General features: G+C 38.0%; 1 protein-coding gene and 1 non-coding gene across 2 annotated transcripts in view; one reads left to right on the top strand and one right to left on the bottom strand.

The window, feature by feature from the left end:
* The window catches only part of F8 (coagulation factor VIII), a 192227-nt gene that overhangs the window by 98081 nt on the left and 78716 nt on the right, over positions 1-15430 (top strand). Inside the window, 1 exon segment of the mRNA XM_006171065.1 lies at positions 2324-5432. Within this exon segment, the coding sequence (XP_006171127.1) occupies positions 2324-5432 (3109 nt within the window).
* Positions 11424-11530, bottom strand: LOC114006624 (U6 spliceosomal RNA). Its single transcript, XR_003548334.1, has one exon. It is a non-coding gene; the product is annotated as a U6 spliceosomal RNA (small nuclear RNA).

Below are 15430 nucleotides of genomic sequence, written 5' to 3'. Positions count from 1 at the left end.
CATGCGTTCGCCAGACAGACAGAGAGAGACAGAGAGACAGAAAGCGAGAAATCACCCCCCAGGGGGGATGGTCACGCCGTAATCCCCTCTCCTCCATTCTCCTCTTGGGATCCTGGGCACACACACACACGCGCCCGGCGTGAGTTTTAAGCCACCAGGTCCGGGACGCGAACCGCGGTTGACTACATGGGAGTCCAGCGACACAGCCATTATGCTAGCTGCTGGTTCCCCCAAGAGAAAAATTTTTGATGTACTATTATTGATTACAAAGCACAAGCTAAATAAAGCTCCTAGAGAAGATTGCTTGTAGACAAATTTTATCACTTTTTCTAATTCTGTGAAGAATATCTCTGGTAATTTGATCAGGATTGCAATAAATTTATAAATTAACTGGGTAGAATTGATGTTTTGATTATATTAGTTCTTCCAATCCAGGAACATAGGATATATTTCCACTATTTTGTTTAATTTTCAATTTCATTTTAAAGTTTGTCATAGTTTTCTTTGTAACGGTCTTTCACTTCTTTGGTTAGGTTTAGAGCTAGATATCTTATTGGTTTTGTGACTATTGTAAATGGGATTGCTTTCTTCAATTCTATCTCAGTCTGTCCATTGTTGGTTGTATACAAATGCTATAGATTTTTGTATGTTGATTTTGTATCTTGCCACTTTACTGCATTTATCACTTTCAGGAGTTTTTTGTAGATTCTTTTGGATTTTCTATGGACATAATCATGTTATCTGCAAACAGAGATAATTTCACTTCCTCTTTTTCCTACTTGAGCATCTCTTATTTCACTCGTTCATCTGATTGCATTGGCTAGGACTTCCAGTATTATTTTGAAAAGGAATGGAGAAAGGGGGCAGCCTTGTCTTGTTCCTGTTCTTAGTGGAAAAGTTTTCAGCTTTTTCTCATTCACTATGATAGCCATGGGTTTGTCATATATGGCTTTTACTGTGTCAAGGAATTTTTTTATGCCAGTTTTACCTGAGAGTCTTAATCATGAAGGGATGTTGTACTTTATCTCATGTTTTTCTGCACTGATTGATATGATCATATGGTTTTTATTTTTCCTTCTGTTAGTGTGATGTATTACATTTATTGTTTTGCATATGTTGAAACACCTTTGCATCCCTGGAATAAAGCCTACCTGGTCATGGTGTATAATCTTTTTAATGTGTTGTTGGATGTGAATTGCTAGTATCGTTTTGAGAATTTTTGCATCTGTATTCATAAGGGATATTGGTCTGCAATTTTTTTTGTTATGTCCCTGTCTGTTTTAGGGGTCAGGGTGATGGATGCTTCATAGAATGAATTTGGAAGGGTTCTTTACTTTTGGATCTTTAGAAATAGTTTGAGGAGAATAGGGATTAGCTCTTCTTTAAAAGTTTTGTAGAATTCAGAAGTGAGACCATCAGGACCTGGGCTTTTCTTTGTTGAGAGACCATTACTGATTCAATATCATTGCTTGTTAAAGCTTTCTGAAGTAAATCACTGTCACTATCAGAATGCTCTATGTGACTATTAAGACTATTCACTGTTGTATACATTAATTACATTTCCCCAATTTTTTTGTTTATGTTTAGTTTTCCATAGGGTGTGTGCACTCACTGGAGAAAGAGAGAGAGGAAAAGTGAGAAATCACTCCCCAGGGAGGATGGCCATGCTGCAGTCCCTTCTTCTCCATTCTCCCCTTGGGATTTGGGGCATGCACGCAAATGTGCTTAACTTATTTTCAAGTTGCCCATCCAGTACTGAAATGGTCCTGTTTGCCAGCCACTTTAAACTCCATGCCACCTCATGGCCCCATTTCTCCATTTTTATCCTAACATTTATTCATTTTTTAAAGTTTATTTTTTGAGAAAAAGAGAGAGACATCCTATAGAGGGTCTTCATGCTGTGGTCTTCCCCAAAATCCTACAGCCATTTAGGATCACAGGTACACCTGCAAGTGTGTCCAACATATTCAGGTAAATCCAGGACACAAGCAAACCTGGAGGCTTCCCATCCCCATATGGTCTGCAGCATCATTCAGCAGCACCCCTACTACCATGGCTGGGCCTCTGAACATTTTTAATCACAGCCTTTTATTGGGGTCACAAATAGATATAGCATAACAGTAGCAATGCAAAAAAAAAAAAAAAAGAAACACTTTTATCACCATTGTCAGACTGTTACATGTGTCAGGGATTTAACCTGTGATATAATGGAACTGACTAGTATTTTTTTCATTTGTCTGGGAATGGGAGGTCACATCTGACACACGACTTGTTTGAAACCTGGGTTATGAGTAACCAAAGTCTTATTTTTCCTTATTTCCAGGTCTATGGGTTCTGGGGTGCCACAACTCAGATTTTCGGAACAGAGGCATGACAGCCTTATTAAAGGTCTCTAGTTGTGGCAGAAACACTGGTGATTACTATGAAGACACATATGAAGGTATTTCAACATACTTGCTGAGTGAAACTAATGTAGTTGAACCCAGAAGCTTCTCCCAGACTTCAAGGCACCCTAACACTAAGAAAAAGCAATTCAAAGCCACCACAATTCCAGAAAATGACATCAAGAAGATTGACCCTCAGTTTGGAGAGAGAACACAGATGCTTACAGTACAAAATGTCTCCTCTAGTGAGTTGTTGATTCTTTTGGAACAGAGTCCTACTGCACATAGATTATCCTTATCTTCACCTCAAGAAGATACATATGAGACTATTCCTGAAGATCATTCACCTGGAGCAATAAATAGAAATGAGGGCCCCTCTGAAGTGGCACATCCCAGGCCAGAACTTCATTACAGTGGAAATATAGTATTTACTCCTGAATCAGGCCTTCAATTAAGATTAAATGAGAATTTTGGTACAACTACAGCAGTAGAATTGAATAAATTTGATTTAAAAGTTTCTAGTTCATCAGATAATCTAACGACTTCACCAAGAATTCCATCAGACAGCTTGGCATCAGACACTGAAAATATGGGTTTCTTAGAACTTCCAAATATGCCAGTTCACTTTAGTAGTCATTTAAGCACCACTATCTTTAACAAAAAATCCTCTCCCCTTATTGGGTCTGGTGTACCTCTGAGCTTGAGTGAAAGAAATAATTATTCCAAGTTATTAGAAGCAGCTTCAGTGAATAGTCAAGAAAGTTCACTAAGAAAAAATGTATCATTAATGCAGACTGATATGTTAGTTAAAGAGAAAAGAGTTCATGAACCTGCTTTGTTGATTAAAGATAATACTTTATTTAAAGTTAATATCTCTTTGGTAAAGACAAGCAAGGCATCCACTAATTCAACAACTAATGGAAAGACTCGTAATGGTGACCCAACATTATTCATTGATAATAGCACTTTAGTATGGCAAGATATTGTATTAGAAAATGATACAGAGTTTCAAGAAGAGAAATCTTTGATTCCAGATAAAATGTTTGCAGATACAAATACTACAGCTTTATGGCCAAATCATGTACCCAGTAAAACTGCCTCATCAAAAAATATGGAAGCGACATACCCAAAAGAAGGTTCTGTGTTACCAAATGCAGAAAATCTAGATACATCCTTCTTCAAGATGCTGCTCTTGCCAGAATCAGCAAATTGGATAAAAAGAACTCATGGAAGGAATTCCCTCAACTCTGGGCAGGGGTCCAATTCAAAACAATTAATACCCTTAGGATCAGAAAAGTCTGTGAAAGATCAGAATTTCTTGTCAGAGAATAATAAAGTGCATGAATTTACAAAGGACACAGGACTTAAAGAGATTGTTTTTCCAAGCAGCAAGAGCATCTTTCTTACTAATGTAGCTAATATACAAGAAAATGATACACACAACCAAGAAAAAACATTTCAGGAAGAGATAGAAAGTATGGAAACATTAAAAGAGAATGTAGTCTTGCCTCAGGTGTATACATTGACTGGCACTAAGAATTTCCTGAAGAACCTTTTCTTACTGAGTAATAGGCAAAATGCAGAAGATTTAGATGAGAAAGCATATGCTCCAATATCTCAAGACACCAGATCATTAAATGATTCAGCAAACAGAGCAGAGATTCACATGGTCTATTTCTCAAAAAGAAGAGAGGAGACAAATTTGGAAGGCTTAGAAAATCAGACCAAGCAATTGGTAGGCAAGTATCCAAGAACCACAGGGATGTCTCCTAATCCAAGCCAGCATGATGTTATCACTGAACGTGGGAAGAGGGCTTTGAAGCTATTCAGAGTCCCACTAGAAGAAAAAGAGCTTGAAAGGGGGCTAATTGTGAATGATACCTCAACCCATTGGCCCAGAAACATGAAATATTTGATCCAGGGAACCCTTACACAGATAAAACTCAACAAGAAGGAGAAAAGGATCACTGCTCAGGCTCACTTATCAGATTATTCTGTGAGGAATCATGGGATCACTCACACAAATAACTCTGCAATAGTCATTGCAAATGTATCTGCATTTCCATCAATTAGACCTACATATCTGACTAGGATCCCATCCCTAAACAGCTCTTCTCATCTTCTAGCATCAGCCTGTAGTAATACTTTTATGGGGAGAAATTCTGTGGTTGAAGAAAGCAGTCATTTCTTACAAGGAGTAAAAAAAAATAACCTTTCTTTAAACATCCTAACCTCAAAGGTAATCAGAAATCAAGGAAAGGTTGGTTCCTTGGAAACAAGTGCCACAAATTCAGTCATATACAAGAAACTTAAGAATACTGTTCTCTTGAAACGAGGCTGGCCTAATGCACCTGGAAAAGTTGAACTCCTTCCTAAAATTCACTTTCATCAGGAAGATCAGTTCCCTACAGAAATTAACAATGAGCCTCCTGGCCACCTGAATCTCATGGAAGAGAATGTTCTTCAGAAAACACAGGGAGCTATTAAACAGAATAAAACAAATGGACCTGGAAAGGTACACTTTCTGAAAGGAGCAATAGAAAGTTCTGAAAAGACTCCTTCCAAGCTGCTGGGTCGTTTTGTTTGGGATAACCAATATGAGACCCAGATACTAAAAGAAAAATGGAAATCCCAAGAGAAGTCACCAAAAAACACATCTTTTAAGACAAATAACACCATTTTGTCTTTGAACCCTTATGAAAGGCATCATGCACTAGCAGCAATAAATGAACAACAAGATAAGCCCCAAAGAGAAACCACTTGGGCAGAACAAGGAGGAGCTGGAAGGTTGTACTCTCAAAACCTACCAGTCTTGAAACGCCTTCAAAGAGAAATAATCTTACCTACTCTTCAGTCAAACCAGGAAGAAATTGGCTATGATGATACCCTCTCAATTGAAATAAAGAGAGAAGATTTTGACATTTATGGTGAGGATGAAAATCAGGACCCCCGCAGCTTTCATAAAAGAACACGACACTATTTTATTGCTGCAGTGGAGCGTCTTTGGGATTATGGGATGAGTAGCTCCCCACATGTTCTAAGAAGCAGGTATGAATCTATTGGTTATTACTTTACCTTGCTACTGTAAGTGTTGACTTTACCAGGTACTGAAATGTTAGGAAAGGCAGCACTGAGACTCCAAAGATTGCTTCACAAAGGAATCCTGAGAATCAGGTGAAAAAATCTAGATGAAGCTGATGGGTAAATTAAGGAATTTAGATGATGACCAAAACAATGAGACTTAGAGGATGGTAAATCAAGATGACATCAAACTCTTACTCTGGTGGGATTGAGAGAAGAGGGGTTTAACTAAAGGGTACTGCAATCAAGGTCAAGGAGTATCAATAGCAAGCACAAAGACACCTATCAACCCTATAAACCGTAGAGGAAGTCTTTTTTTTTTTTTTTTGAGAGATTTTTACTATAGGGTGTGTGCGTGCTCAACAGACAGCCAAAAAGTGAGAAATTACTCCCCCAGGGGGATGGCCACACCGCAATCCCTTCTCCTCCATTCTCATCTTGGGATCTTGGGCACACACGCACACACGCCTGGTGTGAGTTTAAGCCTCTGGGTCCAGGACTTGAACCACAGTTGGCCATGTGAAGTCCAGCGACGTAACCATTATGCTATTTGCTGCTCCCACAGAGGGAATCTTATTCTCATGAGAGACAGGAGGAAGAAGCAAAATGTATAGCAAAGAAGCAGAGGATGTAGGAATGGTTCTTTTCTATGCAACTAGAAAGCCAGAGAACACAGTACAAAGATTTGATTCTTAGGGGAAAACAGGAAACTTTAGAAGGAGAGAAAGTACAGAGAAATTTGGAAGATAAACATGAAGAGAGTCAGTCAACAAATATTTGGCAGACAATTTTGTAGATACGTAGTGCAGCACAACAGTTTACATTCTATTAGAGAGAGCAAAGATCATGAATTAGAAAAATATTAGATCTCAATAGTGCTATTCAGAAGATAGAATAATACGGTAGAGATTGATTGGCAATGTACTTCCATTATGATAGAGAAATCATCTTTGTGGAATTGAGATCTCAATAATGGTAAAAAGCTGATGGACCTCTGAGAGAAGATTCTTTCTTTTTCTTTTTTATTTTTATTATCATCATAATCTTCTTTATATTACATTAGATTACATATAACTTTACAGTGTATTACATTGTTTTTCAAAAGGGAATGTCATGCATGTCAGTCAGTACAGTACAGAGACATTAATCTCCCCACTTCAACATTCCATATCTTTTCTGTTTTCCCCAATCATTATTTTTATTATTCTAATTATTTTTATAAAACAGTCAATTGCTATTTCTCGTTTTGCTTGTAAAAATACTTTGCCCATCATGAAATACTTCTCAGACCAATCCAGTTGAGAATACTATACATGTCATCATCAACAGTTAATAACCCCTATCTGTTTCTCACTAACGTCCTGTCTCTCTATTGTTCACTTGCTATCTTTCTCTATCCTCTTCTCTTCACTTACCCCATTCCACACTGTCCTATTCTCATTAAGTACCTTCACTGTGTTTATGTCCTCCGAATTTTTGCTCTCTATTATAGAGTGCGGATAGTCGGTATATATTGAGTGGATACATACAATATCTTTCTTTCATAGCCTGGCTTACTTCACTCAGCAATAGATCCTCCATATCTGACCATTTTCTATCAAATTCCAGGGTCTTGTTATTTTTTATGGCTGAGTAGTATTCCATAGAGTATACATACGACACTTTTCCAATCCATTCATCAATTTGTGGACATTTAGGTTGGTTCCATGTCTTGGCAATTGTGAATAATGCTGCAATAAACATTGATGTGCAAGCACTTTTCTGACTGAGCGTTCTCCTGTCTTTTGGGTAAATACCCAGAAGTGGGATTGCTGGATCAAATGGTAGTTCTATTTGTAGATCTTTGAGGAACCTCCATATTGTTCTCCACAGTGGTTGAACTAGTTTACATTCCCACCAACAGTGTAGGAGGGTTCCCTTTTCACCACATCCCCGCCAACACTTATCACTTTTTATATTCTTAATCTTTGCCATTCTGACAGGGGTTAGGTGGTATCTCATTGTGGTTTTTATCTGCATCTCCCTTATGATGAGGGATGTTGAGCATTTCCTCATATGCTTTTTGGCTGTTCGTATGTCTTCCTTAGAGAGACTTTTGTTCAGCTCACTTTCCCATCTTTTAATCGGGTTAATCATTTTTTTTCGCATAAGGCACTTGAGTTCCCTATGTATTCTCGTTATCAGTCCCTTGTCTGAGGCATATTTAACAAAAATATTTTCCCATTCTGAGGGTTGTCGGTTCACACTTGTTACTGTGTCCTTTGCTGTGCAGAAACTTCTTAGTCTAATATAGTCCCACTTGTCTATTTTAGGGATTATTGCCTGTGCTTTGGGAGTCTTATTTAAGAAGTCTTTGCCTACTCCAATGTCTCCCAGAGTTTCCCCAGCATTTTCCACAAGTAGTTTTATTGTCTGAGGTCTTAGGTTCAGATCTTTGATCCATTTTGAGTTGACTGTTGTTAATGGTGAAAGATGGGGGTTCAGTTTCATCTTTCTGCAGGTGGATACCCAGTTTTTCCAGCACCATTTACTAAAGAGGTTTTCCTTTTCCCAATGGATTGACTGATATCCTTTGTCAAAGATCAGTTGGCTATAAGCTTTGGGAGTTATTTCTGGGGTCTCTATTCTCTTCCATTGGTCCACATGTCTGTTTTTATGCCAATACCATGCTGTTTTGATGACCACAGCTTTATAGTATATCTTGGGATCAGGGAGTGATATGCCTCCTACTCCATTCTTCTTACGCAGGATTGCTTTTGCAATACGAGGTCTTTTATGGTTCCAGACAAATTCTATAATTGTCTTTTCTAGATCTCTGAAGAATATCTCTGGTATTTTGATTGGAATTGCATTAAACATGTAGATTAATTTGGGTAGAATTGCCATTTTGATTATGTTAATTCTACCAATCCAGGAGCATGGGATGTCCTTCCACTTTTTTATGTCACTTTCAATGTCTTTTTTAAGATTCTCGTAGTTTTCTTTATAAAGGTCTTTGACTTTCTTAGTTAGGTTTATCCCTAGATATCTTATACATCTTGTGGCTACGGTGAAAGGGATTCCTTTCTTCAGCTCTGCTTCATTCAACTTGTTGTTCATAAATAGAAATGCTATAGATTTTTGGATATTGATTTTGTATCCTGCCACCTTACTGTATTCACTTATTACTTCAAGCAGTTTTTTCATGGATACCTTTGGGTCTTCTAAGTATACCATCATGTCATCTGCAAATAAAGATATTTTCAACTCTTCTTTGCCTATTCGAATGCCTTTAATACTGTTCTCTTCTCTGATTGCAATAGCTAAGACTTCCAGTACTATATTAAAGAGCAGTGGAGAAAGTGGGCAGCCTTGCCTAGTACCTGTTTTCAGAGGAAAAGCTTTCAGCTTTTCCCCATTCAGTATAATATTAGCTGTAGGTTTTTCATAGATTGCTTTTATTGTGTTCAGAAATGACCCTTCTATACCAATCTTACTGAGAGTCTTAATCATAAAAGGATGTTGTATTTTATCAAACGCTTTCTCCGCATCAATTGAGATGATCATATGGTTTTTATCTTTCTTTCTGTTAATGTGGTGTATTACATTTATGGTCTTGCGTATATTGAACCACCCTTGCATCCCTGGTATAAAGCCTACCTGGTCGTGATGAATGATCTTTGTTATATGTTGTTGGATACGATTTGCGAGTATCTTGTTGAGAATTTTCGCATCTATATTCATCAATGATATTGGTCTGTAGTTTTCCTTTTTTGTCATATCCTTATCTGTTTTGGGGATGAGGATGATGGAGGCTTCATAAAATGAATTTGGAAGGTTTCCTTCCTTTTGAATCTTTAGAAATAATTTTAGTAAGATAGGGGTTAATTCTTCCTTGAAAGTTTTGTAGAATTCACAAGTGAAGCCATCTGGGCCTGGGCTTTTCTTTGTTGGGAGATTATTAATTACTGATTCAATCTCCTGGCTTGTTATAGGTCTATTCAGATTCTCTATGTCTTCCTGATCCAATCTTGGTAGTTTATATGCATCCAGGAATTTGTCCATCTCCTCCAGGTTATCTTGTTTGTTGGCGTAAAGTCGCTCATAGTATCCTCTAATGATATTATGTATTTCTGCTATGTCCGTGGTAATATTGCCTGTTTCATCACATATTTGATTAATCTGGTTTCTTTCTTTCTTCTTCTTGATCAGTCTAGCCAATGGAGTATCAATCTTGTTGATCTTTTCAAAGAACCAGCTTTTGCTTTCATTTATTTTCTGTATGGTTCGTTTATTTTCTATTTCATTTATTTCTGCTCGAACCTTTATTATTTCTTTTCGCCTGGCATTTTGGGGGTTCGTTTGTTGTTGTTTTTCCAGTTCTCTGAGGCATGATGATAAGTTATCTACTTGCCATCTTTCCATCCTTTTCTTATGTGCACTAATTGCTATGAATTTCCCTCTTATGACTGCTTTTGCTGTGTCCCATAGGTTCTGGACACTTGTGTCCTCATTATCATTTGTTTCCATAAATTTGTTTATTTCAGCCTTAATTTCTTCAGTAGTGAAGAAGTCATTCAGAAGTAGGTTGTTCAGTTTCCATGTGTTCGTGTGTTTTCGGGGTTGTTTCTTGAAATTAATCTTGAGTTTAATTCCATCATGGTCAGAGAAGATGCTGGGTACAGTTTCTATGCCTTTGAATCTGTAAAGGCTTGATTTGTGTCCTAATATATGATCTATCTTTGAAAAGGTTCCATGTCGGGGTGAGAAAAATGTATATGTTGTGGATGTAGGGTGGAAAGTTCTATAGATATCTGTCAAGCCCATTCCATTTATAGTATCATTTAAGTCCTGTATCTCTCTATTTATTTTCTGTCTAGAAGATCTGTCTATAGGAGATAACGGGGTGTTGAGATCTCCAACAATTATAGTATTTTTCCCTATGTCTCCTTTTAGCTCCAGCAGTCTTTCCTTCACATATTTAGGCGCACCTGAGTTGGGTGCGTAGATATTTATAAGGGTTATATCTTCTTGCTGGATTACCCCATCTACTATTATATAATGCCCTTCTTTGTCTCTTCTTACAGTCTTTGTTTTAAAATCTATTTTGTCTGAGATCAATATCGCTACTCCAGCCTTTTTCTGATTTCCATTTGCATGGAATATCTTTTTCCAGCCCTTGACTTTTAGTCTATGTATATCTTTATCCATAAAGTGAGTTTCTTGTAGGCAACAGATAGAGGGTTTCTGTTTTCTTATCCATTCAGCTAGTCTATGTCTCTTAACTGGGGAATTTAATCCATTGACATTCAATGTAATTATCGATATTTCCATACCTGATCCTATCATTAAGTGAGCCATTTTCTTAGTTGTTTTTTGTTCTCGTATAACTGTCTCTGATTTTTTAGTTTTCCTGGTATAGTACTCCCTTCAGAACCTCTTGAAGAGACAGTCTGGAGTTGGCAAATTCCTTCAAATTTTGTTTATTTGAGAATGTTTTTATCTTTTTTCCCATATGAAAGATAATTTTGCTGGGTATAGTATTCTTGGTTGAAATTGTTTTTCACTCAACACTTTGACTATGCTTCCCCATTCTTTCCTTGCCTGCATTGTTTCCACCAAGAGATCCGATGTTAGCCTGATGGGGTGACCTTTGTAAGTAACTTGACGTTTCCCTCTTGCCAACTTTAGTATCTTGGCTTTGTCTGTTGTTTTTGCCAGTCTGGCTATGATGTGCCTTGGATAGGATCTTCTTGGGTTGATTCTACTCGAGGTCCTATGTATTTCCTGGGTCTGGATATTTGAATGCCTTTCTAGGTTTGGAAAGTTTTCTTCCAGGATTTTATGAAATAAATTATCTAGGCCCTTATTATTTTCTTCTTCTTCTGGAATACTAATTATCTGGATGTTGGTGCGCTTGATGGTATCCAGTATTCCTCGTATATTATCCTCATTTTTCATGGTTGTTCTCTCAATCTTAAAAATATGGAACGCTTCACAAATTCACGTGTCATCCTTGCGCAGGGGCCATGTTAATCTTCTCTGTATCGCTCCAATTTTAGTATATGTGCTGCCGAAGCGAGCACTCTGAGAGAAACTTCTTCCAGATAGAAAAAAAATGGCAAAGATTCTAAGAATAGGACAAGTTTGTCATGTTTGAGAAACAAAAAAGAACAGGCATGATTGGAGTACAGTGAAGATATCAGTGAAATAGAGGAGTTGTAGGAGATGGAGTAGGAGAGATGAACAGCAGTCAGATAATGTAGGTGCTCTAGAGAAAAGAGATGTAAATTCCTATAGAGGAACACTTGTCACTTTCTCACTTGATTTCTATATCAAGTGAGCCTTTATTGCTGCACAGCAACCATAGAATGTTTCCCTAGTACATTGACTTTCCCACTCTCCTGGGCCTCTATCTTAAATATTTTGCTTTTTCCTTATATCTCCAACATTTTTCACCATTCTTCAACATCAGTTCTTATTTTTGACTGATGCTATGCAACAAACCTCCCCAGACTCCCAATACCACATTTACCAACAACTGTTCCTATGTTCTCTGCCTTCACAGTTATGACACTAAGTGGACCAAACTCTCCAGTTTTGCACTTGATCTCATCATTTCTCCCTCCTTAAAAAATGTTGCTCTGGAGATTTCCCCATTTTTCTCTTACATCATCAATTTCTCCCTCTTCACTGGATTAGTATGTCCAACATGATCATTCATGCTATTATTTTTTCCCTTATCTTTGCAAAAAAAAAAAACTCAATACAATTGTTCTGATTTGATGCCTTGATTTTCCTCCCATTCTCCCTTTAACTTACTCCAAGAAAGCTTTCATCTCTATTATTTCATGAAAAGTACATTTTCAAGATCACTGTTGATCTTCATGCTACTAATCCTCAGTTCTCATTTTAGTTGAACTCTCAGTAGTATTTGAAAGGTGATATTCACTCTATCATTGATATATGTTCTTATTTGGCTTCTCTAATACTACTTTCCCTTCATTTTTTTACTAAACGCATGACCAAACTGCGATTCCCTCTCCTCCATTCTCCTCTCGAGATTTTGGGCATGCATATACATGCACCTGGCATGAATTTTAAGCTGCTATGACCAAAGCATGGTCAACTACATGGGAGTCCAGTGACACAACCATTACACCACCTGCTGATCCCTAGTCTCAAGGTTTTAAATACTGTCTATGTGACAATTTCCAGTTGTGTAAATCTATGTCACATTTATTTTCTTTCTCTCTTTCTTTCTTTTTTGCCATAGGGTATGTGCACTCTCTAGAGAGATACACAAAGAGATAAAGTGAGAAATCATCTCATTGGGTAGAAGGGGTGGCCACACTTTAATCCCTTATCCTCCATTCTCCTGTCAGGATTTTGGGTACACATGCACATGTGCCTGTCATGTTTTCCAGGCTGCAGGGTTGGGAATTCAAACCATGGAGCTGGCCATGTGGGATTCAGCACCTTAACCACCATGCCATCTGCAGCCCCTATGTCAGATCTCTCATGTAACCAGAATTTGATTATGAACTGAATATTGCATAAGAAGAAAATGTACAGAATAAAAAAATAAAGATGGTTGATTGGAGGAGAAAAGGCAGGTTACAAAACAAGAGAGGACATAAGTAAGATGTTACTCTAGAAACTATAAAGATGATGTTTTACATTTTTTAACGGTTATTTGCCTATTTTTCAAATTCTCTACATTCCATACACATTGCTTTTGTGAAAGACTACTAAAATAATAAAGTCAACTCTACACACACACACACACACACACACACACACATACACATTCCAGCTTCTTCTTCAACCTCAGCTCTACCATCCTGATCTAAATCATTATCAACTCCCATCTAAATTACTGGATTTTTTAAGAGAGATATTTTTGCTATAGGGTGCATATGATCACCAGAGAGACAGAGGGACAGAGATAGAATGTGAGAATTCACCCCCTGGGGGGATGGTCACACCACAGTCCCTTCTCTCCCATTCTCCTCTCAGGACTTTGGGCATGCATGCACACGTGCCCACCAGGAGTTTGAGGCCGCCAGGTCCAGGACCCAAACTACAGTCAGCCATGTGGGAGTCCAACACCTTAACCACTCTACCACCTGCTGGCCCTGAAATATCTTCTTAACTGGCCCTTCCTGCTTCCAAACTTACTCTCATGCAGTCTTTTCCCAGCATACCAGCTAATTTTTTTTTTTGAGAGGTTTTTGCTGTAGGGTGCGTGTGCTTGCCAGAAAGACAGAGAGAGACAGAGAGACAGAAAGCGAGAAATCACCCCCCAGGTGAGATGACCATGCTGCAATCCCTTCTCCATTCTCCTCTTGGGATCTTGGGCACACACACACATGCACCCGGTGTGAGTTTAAGTCACCAGATCTGGGACTTGAACCACGGTCAACTACATGGCAGCCCAGGGAAATAGCCATTACACCAACTGCTGGTCCCCATAGCAGCTAATTTTTAAAATTGTGATTTTGATCATTGTTCTCTGCTCCAAATTCCCCAGTGGATTCCCATCTCACCCAGAATAAATTCCAAAACTCTCACGAGGCCCTTTGTCTTCACACTTCCTGCAGTCACACTGGCCTTCTTGCTCTTTCTCAAATGGACCGAGCATGCTACACACACACACACACACACACACACACACACACACACACGTCTCTAGCCTTTTGCACTTTCTGTTCTCTCTGTTTGGAATTTTCTTCCCTTGATATTCTAATACTAGTTCTCTTACTCCCAGGTTGCTACTCAAATTTTATTTTATCACTAAGGCTTTCCTTGAACACTGTATATAAATATAACTCCCACCATCCTTTTTCAATGCACTTACTAGCACCTGAAATACTACATATTTATTTGTTTACTGTGTATCTATTTTCCTCAACTAAAAATAAGTTCATTAAGAACATAAACTTTGAAAGTGTTCAATGGTATATCCCCAGAACCTTGACCAGTGTTTGACACACATTAGATGCTCAAATATCTGTTGTATTTAGTAAATGATTGATGTAGAGAGAAAAAAGCAGGCTTTTCGCATACATCCAGACTCCAGAGAACATCAGTTATATGGAGTTGTGTAATTCAGCATCATGGGCAAGAATGGAATCAGGGAGACCAGTTAAGAGTCCACTGCAATAGGACTGGCAGATGCTGTAATAGTTACATCGCTGCACTCCTACATGACTGACTGCAGTTCAAGTCCTGGACCTGGTGGCTTGAAACTCCCACTAGGCAAGTATGCATGCATGCCCAAAAAAATCCGGAGAGGGGACTAGAGGAGAAGGGATCATGGCATGGCCATCCTCATTAGAGGGTGCTTTCTTGCTTTCTGTATCTGTATCTCTCTGTGTTTCTCCAGCGAGCACATGTGCCTTGTAGCAAAAATCTCTCTTAAAAAAGAGAGAGATCATTGCAGTAATCTACATGAGAAAATACAGTTGTTTAGACCAGAGTAGTAGTGATGGAAATGGAAAGAAACAGAAAGATGTTAGGTATAATTTGAAGATAATCATAAAAAGCTGGCTGTTAACTGAATATGGAGAGAATGGGGAAATGAGCACTCAAATGATTTTTTTTATTTATTTACATTGAGTCACTGTACCTCATTACAGCATACAAAATGAGATTTTTTCATCCAGAATACACTGTATATTGGCTCAATTAAGCACATCAACATATGTGTTATTGTCAACAAATAATTTTCCATTTCCTGTTTCCTGTATATTTTGCCTTTTTTCCCATCCTTGATTCCCTATCTCTCACCCTCTGCCATGTCCCACCCTCCTCCCACACTGTGTCTGGTATCTATTGTTGCTTTCTATGCCTTCCCCCCCACACACACATTTTATTGTTTCACTAAATATCTTTTTTTAAAAGAATTCTTTTATTTAACTTTATTTATTATTATTATCATTATTATTTTCTAGTTTGATCAGAGAGACACAGAGAGAGAGAGA

Source organism: Tupaia chinensis, unplaced genomic scaffold, assembly GCF_000334495.1.
Source record: "Tupaia chinensis unplaced genomic scaffold, TupChi_1.0 Scaffold149248_1, whole genome shotgun sequence".
NCBI classification, from domain to species: domain Eukaryota; kingdom Metazoa; phylum Chordata; class Mammalia; order Scandentia; family Tupaiidae; genus Tupaia; species Tupaia belangeri.
The sequence above is the reverse complement of the archived record's forward strand: the minus strand, read 5'-3'. Positions and strand labels throughout refer to the sequence as shown.